Source organism: Cynoglossus semilaevis, chromosome 14 (genome assembly GCF_000523025.1).
Source record: "Cynoglossus semilaevis isolate Cse_v1.0 chromosome 14, Cse_v1.0, whole genome shotgun sequence".
Lineage (NCBI taxonomy): Eukaryota > Metazoa > Chordata > Actinopteri > Pleuronectiformes > Cynoglossidae > Cynoglossus > Cynoglossus semilaevis.
The window spans coordinates 6,047,334-6,063,189 of NC_024320.1; the positions used below are offsets into that span (position 1 = coordinate 6,047,334).

The window sequence follows — 15,856 nt, forward strand, 5'->3', positions numbered from 1 at the left end:
TTGGCACTCAGGACGGGTGAGTGATGATCTGTATAAGTGGACACCACCGTAGTGTCCCCTGTCCATGTATGTCATTTCTGGGGTTTTTGTTTTAGTGATAGCGGTGAGTACTTCTGCACGGCCACTCCTTGGTACCTGTCGGCATCTACAGGAGCATGGACTCAGGCTGAAGTGCTGACATCGTCCAGAGTCTTCCTCACTGTCCAGTTCGCTGGTGAGTGTGAAGTATGGATGCTGATATCCACTGAGACTATAATGTTAAAACCAGCTCATTCATTAAAAATGCATGTCTTCTCTGTTTGATTCATATTAAGTTTGGAACTCACTGAAGTTACCCCTACTGTATGGTGCAGCTGCCTCCTTAGGTAATGTATAATTTTTATTTTTATCAAAGTAAAACAAAGTTTCCCCAAAAAGCTTACGTTTTATATATATATATATATATATATACAACATTCAAGTACAAATAAATAACGTAGCAGGAGTTATCATGACAAATATTATGAAAAAAATCGTAATAGTCATGATGTTCTATTAATGGTGTAATGAAGGGGTTAAATGTTTACGGGTGTGGCAGCGGAGGTGAGGAGGTGTGTTGAGAGTGAGCAGAGAGAAACACGATAGAGAAGCTTGGATTATAAACATTATAAAGGTTATGAAGTTCTTAAGAAGCACATCAGTCTGATTGGTCGATGAGTAAAAACAAGACGGTGTGAACAGGGCTCACGCTTCCTTTCCACATTGACTACATGCCTGTTTGAGCATGCTCTGGGCGACTGTTGTTGTCCTGTGGACACGTGGACGCCACCCGGTTGGTGGACCTGTTATTCAGCCCTCTCTCACCGCAGAGCACAAGGAAAGAAACTGAAGGTGAACCTCTGTTTTTAACCCATCACCAAAGTGAACAGTGGGCAGCTTTAAGGACCAGGGAGCAGTGTGTGTGGACGGTGCCATGATCAGAGGACCTCAGTGGTAACTTGGCAGCTGGGGGACTCGAACCCCCCCCCAAATATAAGGCGACAAGGGGATAGTGGCTGAATTTCAGACCTTTGCGATGGTCTTCTTTCTTTCTTTCCCGCAAAATAAAGAAATTGGTCGTCCGATTGATCAGTGCAACCCTGATAATGAACGCATTGGTGATATTTTTAGCACTAAAGTGTTGAGGTGAGTTCATATACTGTATAGATATATATATGGATGGATTGATGATGGATGGAGTTTCAAAATGGAAGGCAGAAAAAAAAGAATATTTCGTGACATTTTCAGTGTCACAGGAACACAGGAAGTCAGCAAGTAGGGAAATCTTACGCGAGAGTTCATTTACTCTTCCTCCTGCAGGACTTTTAAACCTGTTTGTGTTTTTTTCCCCCTTTCGATTCTAAAACGTGTGACGTCAGGTGTGGGCCTCTTCTCTTTGATCCTGGGGTTGGTCTGCGCCCAGTGCTGTTGTCGCAACATTGCACACACCCCGCGCTCACGTAATAAACTAATGGACCTAGAGATGGACTGACAACGACTTCAGCCCATGCCCACACACTGCAGCAACCAGAAAAGGCACAATGCACACCACAGACACACTGCCATGGACGGTTTCTGGGACACACAGCTGTTTCCACGCAATGAACAATGGAAGTAAAACATGGCGCTTTGGAAACCAGTGTCTGTTCAAGGTGCTCAGGATACGATCTGCTGTGGAGGAGTATGGGACTGTACATACATATATATATCTTTATATATATATATATGTATTTATATATTTTTTTCAATAATATCTGTGGTACAGTGAGTAGTTTTACCAAATTGATTAGCGCCCTGTAACGACCAGAGCTCTACAGCGATCTGATCTTTTTTTTTTTTTAACTGCCACATGGGAATAACAGGCCATGCCAGAAACCTGGTGCCTTTGCACATGATGTGGCCATGTCTAGAACGGCCATGTTGCTTGTGGTAACTGGATCTCCAACCAAGTTACTCTTTTTAGACGCTGTATTTCTATGGGGACAAATCTGTCCAGGTGGAACCTGATGCTAGTTCAGACAACAAAGACAACACAGGCCTTGTTTCTTTCATGTCATGTTTTTATTATCACAACAGGGCGGCACTAACACTCTGTCAGGGCAGAGAGTCACCACCCCAAAGGTCTGTCCCTCAAACAAAGGGAAAAGCGTGTGTTCTTGGTTCAGTTTGACCTCAGTTACCACTCGAGCCAACAGTCAAGACAGTTGACAAGAGAGCGTCAGCTTACATCAAAATCACACAGATTCCTCCTCCTGCCTGTGTCCTGACACAGTACACTTTTGTTTTGTTACCATTTCCACTATCATTCAGTCTCTCTTAATCTAATCTTAAATTATTAACTGCCAATAAACCAAAATGGTATCTTGGATTTCTGGTGGCAACTGACTTAATCATATTGAATAAAAGAGGCGGGGCTTTGGAGCCCCATGCTGGTCGGTGATCATCTACATCTGCAGCTGGTTTTTTTTTTTGCTTGTTTTATGATCTTATGTAATGTGTCAAATCTAAGGTTTTTAGTTAAGTTGTGTGTTCAGATAAAAAGGGAAACAGTTGAAACCAACTGAAAGAGAAACCACTTTTTTAAGGCACGACGTCGTGGAAACGCCAAGATAACTTACTCCTCGTGCCCAGTGTCTACACACTAATGAGGGTTATCTCACAATTCGAGTGACTACAGATCAACCTTTTTTTTTAAAATTGTATTAGAGGTTTCAGTCAGAAAAAGCCCTCAGTAAATGCGATGTTCACGTTAAAGCATTTTTACATTGTTGAAATATACATAGAAATGTTTGCATGTAGTGTCATTGATATTTGTGACAAACTTCAACTCACCAAAAGAGGTCCACATTTACCCCGATGCTGTTTTCAAAATGAGTTTTATATCTAACACAGTGATAACCCAGAGCCTGAAAACATCACTGAACACCTTTTTAGAGGCGTTTTATTATGAGTTTGACAAATGATGTTCTTAAATAAAAACATTTGTAAAGTTTTTTCGTTTATGTTTGGCGTTAAATTAAGTTATTAATTTCTTCACATTGTTTCAACTAGAGATGGCTCAATACTTTTCCGATACGGATACTTCCACCTTGAAGTATCTGTCGATACCCATATCAATCTGATCCCTTCATTTCTCCTCCATCATGCTGTGGCTGCTGTTGCTGAGGTGATAGTGTCGTTGTTTACCACCCACAAAGTTAAGTTGAACATTTGAGCTCAGGTATTAACGGTGCACGACCAAACAAAAAATATAAAAACTGCTCATTTCAATATATTCACATATTCAGTGTGAAACTTGAACACAAAGCTGATATAGAATTGAAAAAAGACACTAAAATCTTCTTCCACATCCCTGAGTATCGTGTTTGACATCTGCTGCCACGAGTAGGTAATCGTTCTGTCTGTCAGATGAACTCGGTATTTAAAGGTGATGGGTGATTGGACGCTCAGCCAGCTTAATATAATGGTCTGATTTTAACAGAGAGTTCCACTGATCCTGTTGATTTCTTTTATCAGTGAAACCATAGAGCACAGTGTCTTGCATGTGTACATGGGACTGTTTCTGTTCTTCTTCTTCTTCTTCTTCTTCTCAGCACAACAGTCTGTGATACCACTGGACCACATGTATTTTGAGCATGAATTGACTCCACCGTCTAAATAAGGTGCTTCCTTTATAATGTTGTGGTATATGCAGTGTCATGATTAGTGTATCCACAGGTAGGAACATCATGCTAGCTCCCAGAGAAGACCTTGGTGTGAAAGGCATTGCCTGCTGCAGAATTTGAAGAGGTTTTTTTTTTCTTTTTTTTTAATATTCCATGTACAGATGTTATCATCATCTTCTGGTTGCTCACTTCTTCTCACACTCTGTGTTGATTTATCGTCAATCTTTTCTTTTGTCCAGCACTGTTTTTGCACTGCACCCAATTATAACACATAAAGATAAATCTTCTAAATAATTGATTTCAGGATCTCACACTTTCTCTCCATCTGTACTCTGCTTCTCTTTCATCTCACATGATCCTCCTAACCCTTCATCTCCTCATCCTCCCTCCATCTGACCCATTTTACTTTCTGCTGTATGTGTTGGTGCGTTTCATTAGTCGTATGGTAAAAAAGCCTTTTCCCATTACTAACCATTGTCTCCTTTAACTGACTCATCTTTCCCCCACAGTGTGGGTTGGACTGTGCCAGATACTGGAGCTCATTTTCTCACCCTGTTCCTTTCCTGTTGTTCCACAGCAGCTCGTTAATGCGTCCAGCATTTAAAGAAATCACCAAATATTTTTAACGACATCACTGGTCTTTCTTTTTTTTTCTTGGACCCGATCAGAACACTTTGACCAGAACATTCTTAACTTCTGTAATTACTGCACCTCACACAGAGACCATCTGGTATACACATGGGATTTTAAGCCCCAGTGAGACCCCAATGTTTTGTTTACAAGTCGAGTCTTGTCTTCAGATTTAACACATATTGATGCTGACAACCTGATGCACCTTTTTTTGGTCGGTTCTGTATATTATAGAAAGTGAAACGTGTGTGAAAATGTCCGTGTTGGTTATCCTGTCTTTATTGACTGAAAATTGGATCATTTGTTGTGAAGTGACGTGATTGTACGAGTGAAGTGTTAGAATGCAATGTCACACATACACTACACTGCCTCAGGTGCATTGTGGGGCTGTATGGAGGCCGGACTCAGCATGGTGTATTGGTCAAGTGTTTCCTCTGGTCACTGATAATTTGATAAAGAGTTTCCTTTCAAAAGGCTACATTATTGTAAACGTTTTTTACACCAAAATAAAAAATACGTTTGTTTTAGTTTTCAAAACATTCTTCAATGATATTTTTTTCTCAAAGGCAATTTGAAAGTAGTTATTGTTTATAACAATATTGTAGTTATTGTTATTGTTTATAACTAATTTCCAAAGTCCACGTTCACTTTCTGTGAGCTTTTCACCAGCTCATAACATAGCAGAAAAAGTGTGAATATTTTTAAATTTTTCCATTTGAAGCAGATACATTATTGTACCAAATAATTTGTTTTTATTTTGGTAAATTGTTTACAATAATTGGTTTTAATGTTAACTTTGTGTATTGTCGTCTTATTTTTTTGGATGACCTTTTACAATTTAACCTCTCTGTTCTTCTTCGTCTGTTTTGAAACATCAAAGATATCGCAATATTTTAAGAAACTGCAAATTCTTACATTTTTGGCTTCAACAATCACAGAAGTTACCACAGACTCCTGGAGAGACTGATATATTCCAATATATTGCCTCTCTAGACATTGGTTTATTTTATTTTAGGGTGGAGGCCATTAAAAATTAGTATAAATAATATAATATCAAGCTGGCAGACTGCAGGAACTTGTTGGAATGTGTGTGTGTGTGTGTGCGTGTGGGGGAGGGGCGGTGGGGTATTAATGTCACTGAAACCATGGACACACTGCACCTAAAGAGCAGAGCAGTCCCAAGGTCATAAACTTCTCATCTACTTTTCCACTGAATCAGAGACAGTAGAGGCACCAGCACCGACCCCGGCCTCCCCAAACAACCCTCCCCCTGTAACCTCCCCCATGTATACACACTGGCTCCCAAAGAGCCCACCTCTTATCCTTTATAATCCCTCCCCTCTTTCTCTTTTACTTTCCTTCTTTTCTTCATTCTTTCTTTCTTTCTTTCTCTGTCACTTCCTGTCCTTCACACACTCACACATGCACGCACGCACGCACGCAAACAGAATAGAGAGTGGCTGAGATAGACTATAGGTAGGGTCAGAGGTCAATATATGAGTGTTTAGATTTTTTTTTAATCTTTAACACATTTTCTTTGATATAAAAATCAAAATAAAATAAAAAAATCCTCCAGGCAGTGAAAAGCACTCATCAAGACCTAAGTGTTTTGTTCTGTGGTGTTCTTTGACTTTGTCATCATTGTGGCTTCTGAGTGCACATTTGAAAGCTGTGCTCCACGACTGGACGCTGGTGCCATATTGTTTAGTATAAACATAATTATAAAATGAAATCAAAAATGTTTTTGGCCACCTTTTACAGGCCATGAGGGTTACCTGGTGCCCCCGGGGCACTATACTGGCGACCCCTGACCTACACCCTCCACTTCTCTTCTTCTCTGGGCTTAAACAGCCATACTGCATTGTAGGATTTGCAATATTGCATCAATATTGCGCTGGTAAATATGTGCATCCAAAATCAGCACCACTGATGATAAACACATCCCTGTATACTTCCTGTGGAACACTCAGATGACTAAACTAATTATTTATTCATCCTCTACAATATATTTTAGGGTCAGCTAAAGGTGGAACCAATCACAGCAGGCATCAGGCAGTGATTGGAGTTTAAGCACCCATAAACAGATACAGAAATAGAAGTGAAATGTGTACGCCATCAGATAAATACTCAGGGTTTATTCACAGTACGACCTGATCTGTAAATGGGATGCACTGCAGTCCCCAACAGCAATAAGTTGTTATAAAATCTCAGGTATTCTTGTAGTACACACTCAGTACATATCAGGAAATGGCCCAGCGGCCGGTGTGTGTTCATGGCTCAGAAAACTGCCTGATAAACAACAGACCTTTGTACTGTGTGTGTTAAAGTGAAGTATGTCATACACATGAAGCCNGGGGGGTGCCACAGAGCTGCAGTGGCACAGCTAGCAGGCACACACACACTGGCTGCAGCATGTCTTATCCTTGTATGGTGATGTGTCTTCAGTGTTGTACAACTGCAGGTCCAAACCAGGCGCTCAGCCACGCAGTGTATACACAGCACCGTTTACATCAGTACCCCTCACTGTTTATCCCTTCTTTGTGTGTGTGTGTGTGTTTCTACGCTTTCTCTGTGTATGTGTGTGTGCTTTTGAAACTGCCTTGTGTCTGTCAAACATCTAAACTGCAGATCAGATCATTTGCCCTTTCTTTTATATGGTAAGTTAAGCTAAGGCTAATAACAGCTTTAGTCACATGCCAAAAATAACTACTGTATAAACACATTCTTTTTATTAGGGGATGAAAGAAGGTTAGAGTTACAGTAGGGATAGAGGTAGCTAAAACAATAACCTTTTGCGCCTCCTATTCCAGGGGTGGGGGTTGGTGTCGTGGCAGGGGGTTGAGGGTACACAGATACTGTACACACAGCAGTTAATCACAGCTGGAATGTGGAATTCATATTCGTTGACCAGGCGGTGGGCATAGATTTCCTCGTTTGGTGTTAAACGAATTTTGTGAACGTTCGGTACAGAAATACAATTAACGTTAGCATCGTTAGCCTGAGGGGCTGCTGTGTGAGTGAGCCTAAACCAAATAACCGTGGCTTCACAGTGCCCTCTTACCATTGTTGTCCCATAATTCAAGTAGGAAATGATGCTCTCTGTATCCAGAGAACTAGCTTAGCATTGTACAGTAGGATAAAATGTCATTAGAAATATTGAAGTTCTCAGACAAATTCTCACAAAACATTTGCTCAGCATATCAAACCAGCATATTACTATTGAACTGTGGACCTTCACCCCTTAGGGACATATTATGGAGGTTGATACTTTAATGTCACTGTATTAGTTTTTGTCCAGGTTTCACTCTCAAATCTCAAAAAGTGGATGAAACAGCATTCTAGCTTTGAAAAAATAAGTCCTTTCAGAGCTGTGATATCCGCTTCCTGGAGGGAGGGGACTTATCTTGGGATGTGGAATGTTTAGACAGAAATCCTAGAGCTTCTCTGTTTCTGTTACTCCGTTTTAAAAGTATAAGAAATTAACTAAAATGGGAGGGTTACTAACACAAACTCATTGGTTTGTTTACACACGGCCATTGCTTCCTGTCTTTCTCTTCTCACCACCCAGTTTTTCTGTTTTAAGGATTGTCTAAGTTAGATGTAGTTAGCTTTCACCTCTGTGTTCCTCCTGAGTGTTGCTCTCATAGTAAGAACTTTCTACGAACTCTTTAAAGAGAGGAAAAATATTGCTAATATAATCATATAGAAAATAGTCTCAATCCGCACAGGGGAGAATTCTTTGAAATGTTAGGGTTGAAACCTGAAAAACTGAAGGAATGGCGCTATGTGACATTTTCCACTGGAGGTCGCCAAATCAAGAGTATTTTTTCACTCTGTGCTCTTCTACTGTACCACTTAAGGTTGAATGACTTTAGAGTTTTTGAAGTTGACATTAATGTCATAAAAGTCGAGTCCAGGTCGATTGGTCGCTAATGACATTTTTGATATGTTTTGTTCATTAAAAAACTTACTAACAATAATTATATTTTAAATTATATATTATATAACAATTATTAATAATAGTCCCTTATTTGTAATTGGAGAAATGTACAGCCTGAGTCATTGCAACCGACACAGGCTGCCACAGGAGGCGCTATTAGGGATATGTAGTTCCTCTGAGAATCGAATTGCGAATCGGGGGGATTATATACTATATACTAAACTGTATATGTATATATCTATACATATATATCTATATCTCTCTCCATCTCTCTCTCTCTCTCTCTCTTAAGTTAACAGATTTGTTTGATCTAACGCTCTGTTTCGTTTGTTCTTTATGGCCAATTTTCTATGGAGCTTTGATGATAAAGTTTTGGATTAAAAAACATCTGACAGAGGTTGTGGTTATCACAGCTGTATAAAAGCTAGTGTTCTTAATAAAATGTATAATTCAGGTTTCAATATAAAAACAAAGTAGGGAAATACAAATAATTTGGACTTAGTTAATGTGAATGTTGTGAAGTGATTTGACAAAAGTAGAAGTCATCATGACACTTTTCTTTTAGATAACATGAACTTTGTGTTCACAGTTTATGGTTCATTGTTTAAGTGCAAAAACACAGCACGTTTGTAAAAAGTAACAACTGGATAATGTTTAAAGAGTATCGATGTAACCCAAACCTGGGGAGAAGGATTAAGAGAGCAGCAGCTGAAGCACAGTTCATCATTTACTCCAGCTCCTCAACCAAACTCTACATAAAAGCAGTGTTTTTCTTCTTTCTGCTTATTAGATTATATATATATTATATTTCATTATGGAAAACCTAATAAGAACTGATGGAACACACCGCTCATATTAATCTTCTCCTAAATATACAGTATCACACCTTCAGTTTGAACCAGACAAATGGCTCCAAATGAACAACAACAAAATAGAGTTCATAAACAGCAGAGCCAGATCCTGCCGGTCGGTTTATGAGCAACTTTGTTGGCTTCAACCGGTTAATAATCCATCTAACCCTTCTACAGAACATAAAACAAAATTAGCAGAATGTCGAGTAAAGTCATGCTCCAGAAACTAATTGACGGTAACATAACAAGATAACAACACTAGTCCATGGTTTTTCTAGACTACATGACCTAGGTTAGTGATTATAAAAAAAGAAAGGAAAACTAGTTCAACAAAGCTTGTGTTGTTCTATGATTTATTTATTTATTTTTTACCAATAAATAAGAAACAATTTATCAGGGACGTTATGACAGTAGTTTCTAAATGATGGTTAATCTCAAAATAATAATAATAACTATGACTTCTAACACTGTGGCAACCTCTGAGACAGCGGTCAACTCAGGTGACTGTGATGATGCGTCTGCTGTGGGTGGGACTCTGCTTTACTACTATTTATCCTGGCGGCCTGCCGTCAGTTACAGGGCAGCATGGGAATTGAACCTGAAACCTTCTTGACAAAAGAAATCCAACAAAAAGAACCACAGGAGACCAGGTAAGAGACCAGGTCAAATTGCAGCAACCAGTGATTTATTACAAGATGCACAAAGTGACAAACATGTTGCTTTAATCCTGTCACTTTAATGTGGATTATTTCACACAATATAACTTTCTATCAAATCACATCATGTTGGCTCATATTTAACGACTCTGGTATTGTTTTCTGCCTGGTCAGATTGAATCTGATTTTGGCCAGTATTACTACTATTTTATTAAAATTATTTTTAAGTACATTTTTAAATACTGTTAGGATAAGCATTAATAAGTAATTTGCTGCTTTGGAATTGTTTTTCAATAAATTATTAGTTATTATTAGTAAGTCAGACAACAACAACAAAACATTTTATTCTCTCCAAATCTTTCTGACAGAGCTGACAGTGAAAGTTCACTAAAATGGTCCAGTACTTTGTTCCTCTCTACCTTTTCCATTAAGTTAAATAAATGGGCAAACGTGTTGAGGAACATTGACTTTTAAAAGATGAGGTTCCGTCCACATAGCAGAAAATAAAGATGCTGCATTCCTCAACATATAGTCTGTTTATGGTCTAAAATCTGGCCCTTTACCATTTAAAGGCAGCGTGTGTATCCTATAGTTACATGAGATGCAACCTTATTTATTTGGTTTAGGTGATGTGTGTGGCTTTGAGACATTTAGGGACTCAGTCAATCAGAGACAAACGAAAAAAGGTTTTATAGAAGGTAAAAAGGCTGATGGAGATGGAATGTCAATTTGAATTTATTCTTATAAACAGTGAATAATATGCACTTACTGAAGAAATCACGGGCATGATTTGTACAGATTTTGCAGAGTGTTTTTCAGTTCTCACCCAGGGGAAGACGAGCTCATCCCTTACAGCATAAGTCACATCTGGACAAAGACAGTAAACACAAGCTAGATTTGTCTCCTGGTTTGAATGCCACTCACTGATTTGATTCCTATCTTCCCATAAAGATTTAGATTTAGAAAAATATTAGAAGTTAAAAAGGAGCAAAGGAGGAGGAGTTATCTGTACAATGATTCACAGCTCCTCAACAAAGCTAACAGACGACTAACAGACGAGGACAAAGAATTCAAACTGTAAACATGAGCCAGATTGAATCGGCATTGAAAAGGCTTGTATGGGATGGCAGGAGACGTATGTTTATGCAGTATGATATATAATATAGTGCAGGGTGTCTAACTCATTTCCACCAGGGGCGCTATCAGATTTATGGCTGCCCTCAAAGGACCGGCAAAGACTTGAAGACTGTATAAATGCATGTACTGAGAAAGAAGAGTCTCTCATTTTACTTTTATTACATGATTTGATAAGATTTAAAGTGACCTTCAGAGAATGAAAGATGCCAATGAACTCAATCTTCTATTTTTATTATTATTATTGTTGTTGTTGTTGTAGTGTATTTTCTCAAATCAGTGATTTCGATTACATTTAATGCCAAAACATATTTTCTGTGTTATAATATGAGATTTGTATTGTCATTTAATATAATTATATTACACTAAAAGCTGAAAACCCTGTCTGTATTATTAAATATATATATATACTGTATGTTTGGTTTGGTTTTTTTGCAGGTGCAAGATGATGACATTATATTGTGACTCAAACCTTGGACTGCAGCTCTGTGATCTGCCAAGCCTCAACCCCCAGTGACTCTGAAAGCTGAGCAGAAATAAAAGAGCATTCATCTCTGTACTCTACTTATCAAGCTGTGACAAGGACAGTATTTAGTTTAGTCTAAAACTAGACCTTTGTGGTCCACGTGTCGTCAGCCAAAGGTTTTGTCAACATCTTCCAAATATCAGTTGTTGATAGTTTCTATTCTAAGAAAGCTGATCATCAGGATCTTTGATAAATCACTCCAACATGGCGGCTGAATCCATGATGGCGCCTGCCGATATTGCTGTTGTTGTCCTGTACTTTATCCTCGTGCTGGTGATTGGGTGTTTGTCCATGTGGAAAGCCAATCAGAACACAGTGAGAGGGTATTTCCTGGCTGGCGGCTCGATGAACTGGGTAACTGTGGGGGCTTCGCTGTTTGTCAGCAACATAGGAAGCGAACATTTTATTGGACTCGCAGGATCCGGTGCTGCGAGTGGTTTGAGCGTAGCTGCATGGGAACTGAACGCTCTGTTCCTGCTTCAGCTGTTGGGCTGGGTGTTCATCCCCATCTATAACCACGCAGGAGTTTACACCATGCCAGAATACCTGTCCAAACGGTACGGAGGGCGACGTCTGAAGGTCTACTTTGCAATGTTATTGCTTGTCCTCTACATCGTCACCAAGTTGTCAGTGAATCTTTACGCTGGAGCTTTGTTCATCCAGGAATCATTGGGATGGAATCTCTATTTATCAATCATACTGCTAATAGCTATGACTGCTCTCCTGACTATCACTGGAGGCCTCGCTGCTGTGATCTACACAGATACAATCCAGGCAGTCATCATGATCTTTGGAGCACTTTGTCTGACAGTCTTCAGTCTCATTAAAGTAGGAGGACTTAAAGGTCAATCAGGCACTTCATTTTCATTATAACAAAAAGAATAATTAAAAAGGCCAAGTTCCATTTCACTAGTTCACCACTGCAGCTGCTAATGTGACTTTGTGATAAAAATCAAACCCTCAAATGTGGAAAGAATCGTAATAATCCAATGACACAGTAACAATGTCACGTGGACAAAGAATCTGATAAAAACTCCATTTAACGTAACAACCAGTTTGATCTTACATCTTAAATGTAATCCTATTAGTGGTGAAGATCTGAAGATGCTTCACTGTTTGAAATGGGATTTAGCCAGAATTCTACTTCCTTCTTCATGAGATATTAATGCTCCTTATGTCATTTCTAGAGTTAGGGTTCAAGTACATGCAAGCTGTGCCCAACATCACCGCCGTCATGATGTCATCACCTAACATTACCTATTCTGAATCCTGCTACCATCACCTCAAGCCAAAGCCAGATGCACTGAAGATTCTTCGTGGGCCGAGTGATCCTGACCTGCCTTGGCCTGGTTTCCTGCTGGGCCAGACTCCTGGTTCTATTTGGTACGTATTCTGTCTTTCCACTGAGACCAAAGGGTTTGAAACCTTTCCACTAAAAAGCTGAAATCAAACCGGTCAAAATTGCACAATGTTGACTGACTCAAAGCTCTGGGTTTTCCCCTGCCAACAAAAAAAACAAGAAAAGTTATTTTACTGTCACAGTTTGTCATGAATTTATGAATGCGTCACTAATACCATTCATACTTTAAGGTAGTTTTACTGATTCAGTTTTGTGTGTCCCAGGTACTGGTGTGCAGATCAAGTTATAGTTCAGCGGGTGCTGTCAGCAAAGAACATTTCTCACGCCAAAGCTTCTACAATCATGGCTGGTTTTCTGAAAATCCTGCCCATGTTCATCATTGTTATACCAGGTAAAGGCCTTCAGTAGATTTATATCAATTGTAGAACTTTCATGTACTTTATGTTTATCTTTTTTAAACATCTTGTGATTTTTTTCTCCTTGACAGTCAACACAAACCTACACTTGTTTCAAATGTGGCCCATGAGTAGGACTGCAGTGACAATGTTGGGAAATGTCATTTTTCTTAATTTACTGAATCAGATCAGAGTCACATTCCTCACTGACTAAAGTCAAAAAGTACTTCAATGTACAAAAAAACATTTTATAAAATACTTAGTATTAGTATTATTAGTATAGGCATTTTTTTTGTTTTTATCCAAGCCTATTTATCAGGCTTTATCGTGTGCTGTACCTACATGTACATTTATCACTGTTTTTACAGGAATGATTGCCAGGGTTTTACTGGTTGATGAGGTCGTCTGCATCAGTCCTGAACACTGCATGGCTGTGTGCAATTCACCAGCTGGCTGCAGTAATGTGGCTTACCCACGGCTCGTCATGACAGTGATGCCCGTCGGCCTGCGGGGCCTCATGATGGCAGTCATGATTGCAGCTCTCATGAGTGATATGGACTCCATCTTCAACTCAGCAAGCACAATCTTTTCACTGGATATTTACAAGATGCTACGGAAGGAAGTGTCATCCAGGCAGCTGGTGATAGTTGGCCGGCTCTTTGTGGTTTTCATGGTGATTGTCAGCATTGCCTGGATACCAGTCATCATTGAAATGCAGGGTGGTCAGATGTTCTATTACATTCAGGAAATATCAGATTATCTAACTCCACCTATAGCTGCACTTTTCTTGCTCGGAGTCCTATGGCATCGCTGCAATGAGACAGGTGCTTTCTGGGGCGGGATAGTAGGGTTAGCATTGGGAGCGTTGCGTCTGCTGCTAGCCTTTATTTATCGTGAACCTCACTGTGACCAGCCGGATGAGCGTCCTTCTTTCATCAAAGACGTCCATTTTATGTATACGGCAGCCATCTTATTTTGGGTGTCAATTTTAGTGACTGTTGTGGTGAGTCTTTGCACTCCACCTCCGGAAACAGAGCTAATCCAAACAACTACACTTTGGGGTATAAACATGACGAAGAAGGCAAAGCTGCAAGTAAACAAAAGTTGTGAAGGACAACTTGATACCTTTGGCCCTGTTGACCAGGAAAATGATCGAAAAACTTACCAACCAGTTAAGTATGGTGATGATACAATCACAGACCAAAAAATAGAACAAACAGGACACGTAGGGAGAAAGGAAAATATAAACAGTTCTGGAAACAAAGAAGCTCAGGGCACAGGTTTCATAAAAGAGGACAAGTGGTTGGGTTCCCTGCAGGATGATTCGTCCAGAGACCATGTCATGACCACTCTAGAAGAGCAGACGATTTCCAATCCAAATCAGGGTGAACATCCACTATTTAACATAATCCTGGACATAGGACTAGTAGTTATTTGCTTGGTAGGGGTCTTTCTCTTTTTCTATTTCTCTGTATAGAAAACTGTTGTTATCCATACATACCAACTTGAAAAGTCGGTAAGTTATCAATAATTAAAGTATTTCATTAGTTGTATTTTTTTCAAATTTTTTGTCTAACACTGTATAATTATTTTCTTGTTTTTTGCTATTCTGCAATAGTAGACTAAATATCTAGGGCAAATGTGTCAAACTTAAGGCTGGTGGGACAAATGTGGCCCGCAGGAGCTTAAAAAGCATTTAATTGCCTAATATTTGTTTTTAATACACAGGGCAATGCACATTATGTGTAACTTAATAAATACTAATTGATTGCAGAAACATGTATTAATATGTTATGGAGTAGTTACATCTATACAGGTATAACCAGCCCTTCAAGGTGAACTGTACTGTTGATGTGGCCACCCGGTGAAAATTAGTTTGACTCCCCGATCTAGGGTTTGTATACTAACTATAAAGGCATAAACATTTGAAGATTTCCAAAACACCAGTGGACAATTGTCAGTAGCATACACAAATGTAGAATGCAAAACTAAAAAATTAAAATAATTCCACCATCACTCCACATTATCGTTGCTTTATCACAAAGTCGAAACACGTGATCCAGCGGATCATATATCATGATCCAGTGGAGAAAGTGGAGACTAGGTTATTGTTATGACACAGATTAGTGTGTATGTGTTTATTAGCAAGAAACTACCTAGTGGATCATGGTAGTTCCCCCAGCAGTCTAGGCCAAAAGCATCATAACTAAGCGATAACTCAGTTTAACCTGAGCCAGGCCTATTAATTGTTCCTATAGGAAGGTTTTAAATCTAATTTTGAATATAGAGAGCCTCCGAAACCTACACTCACAGTTGGTTCCAAGGACCTTAGTAGCTGAAGGCTCTGCCTACCGTACTGCTCTTACATACTTTGGATCTGTGTATAGGACTGTGTTTTCAAAGCCAAGTAATCTGTATATGATGGATGAGGAGGATTGTAAAGTAAATCCTCCAGTCCATGAAGCTCCTCAAGTTTGGGGATAACGTCGCAGTCGTTGGACTCCAGCACAGACAAGTCTTGTCTCCAAGTGGAAGGTTAACCACCCACTGACCTGGTATAGTCTGAATAACTTAATGCTCAATGCTCCAAAACGATACCTGTTTAGGTTTCAATTTGGGAATGGAACAGACACTTTGTGCAGCACTGGTTGACTGCTTTCAAAGGGGCTACAACAGCCACA

At 39.4% G+C, this 15,856-nt stretch overlaps 2 protein-coding genes across 2 annotated transcripts in view; both read left to right on the top strand.

Annotated features, from left to right (window-relative positions):
- ptgfrnb (prostaglandin F2 receptor inhibitor b) overlaps window positions 1–3,010 on the top strand; it is a 31,936-nt gene extending 28,926 nt beyond the window's left edge. The window contains exons 13-16 of the mRNA XM_025062028.1: window positions 1–16; window positions 96–214; window positions 315–365; window positions 1,398–3,010. Coding sequence (XP_024917796.1) covers window positions 1–16; window positions 96–214; window positions 315–365; window positions 1,398–1,510 — 299 coding nt within the window. The 3' untranslated portion in view covers window positions 1,511–3,010. The remainder of the gene's footprint in view (window positions 17–95; window positions 215–314; window positions 366–1,397) is intronic.
- Window positions 3,011–9,606: 6,596 nt separating this feature from the next.
- LOC103389315 (sodium/myo-inositol cotransporter-like) lies at window positions 9,607–15,196 on the top strand. The gene is made up of 5 exons (XM_008324684.2): window positions 9,607–9,754; window positions 11,333–12,264; window positions 12,608–12,803; window positions 13,044–13,171; window positions 13,544–15,196. The coding sequence occupies exons 2-5, from the start codon at window positions 11,625–11,627 to the stop codon at window positions 14,650–14,652; spliced, it is 2,073 nt and encodes a 690-aa protein (XP_008322906.1). The 5' UTR covers window positions 9,607–9,754; window positions 11,333–11,624; the 3' UTR covers window positions 14,653–15,196.
- The last annotated feature ends 660 nt before the right edge of the window (window positions 15,197–15,856 follow it).

Excerpts from the sequence above, each read along its gene's own strand:
- LOC103389315 (XM_008324684.2), top strand. The coding sequence starts at position 11,625 with ATGGCGGCTGAATCCATGATGGCGCCTGCCGATATTGCTGTTGTTGTC. Across the intron at positions 12,265-12,607 it reads TAAAGTAGGAGGACTTAAAG|AGTTAGGGTTCAAGTACATG; the intron begins GTCAATCAGGCA and ends TGTCATTTCTAG. Across the intron at positions 12,804-13,043 it reads CAGACTCCTGGTTCTATTTG|GTACTGGTGTGCAGATCAAG; the intron begins GTACGTATTCTG and ends TGTGTGTCCCAG.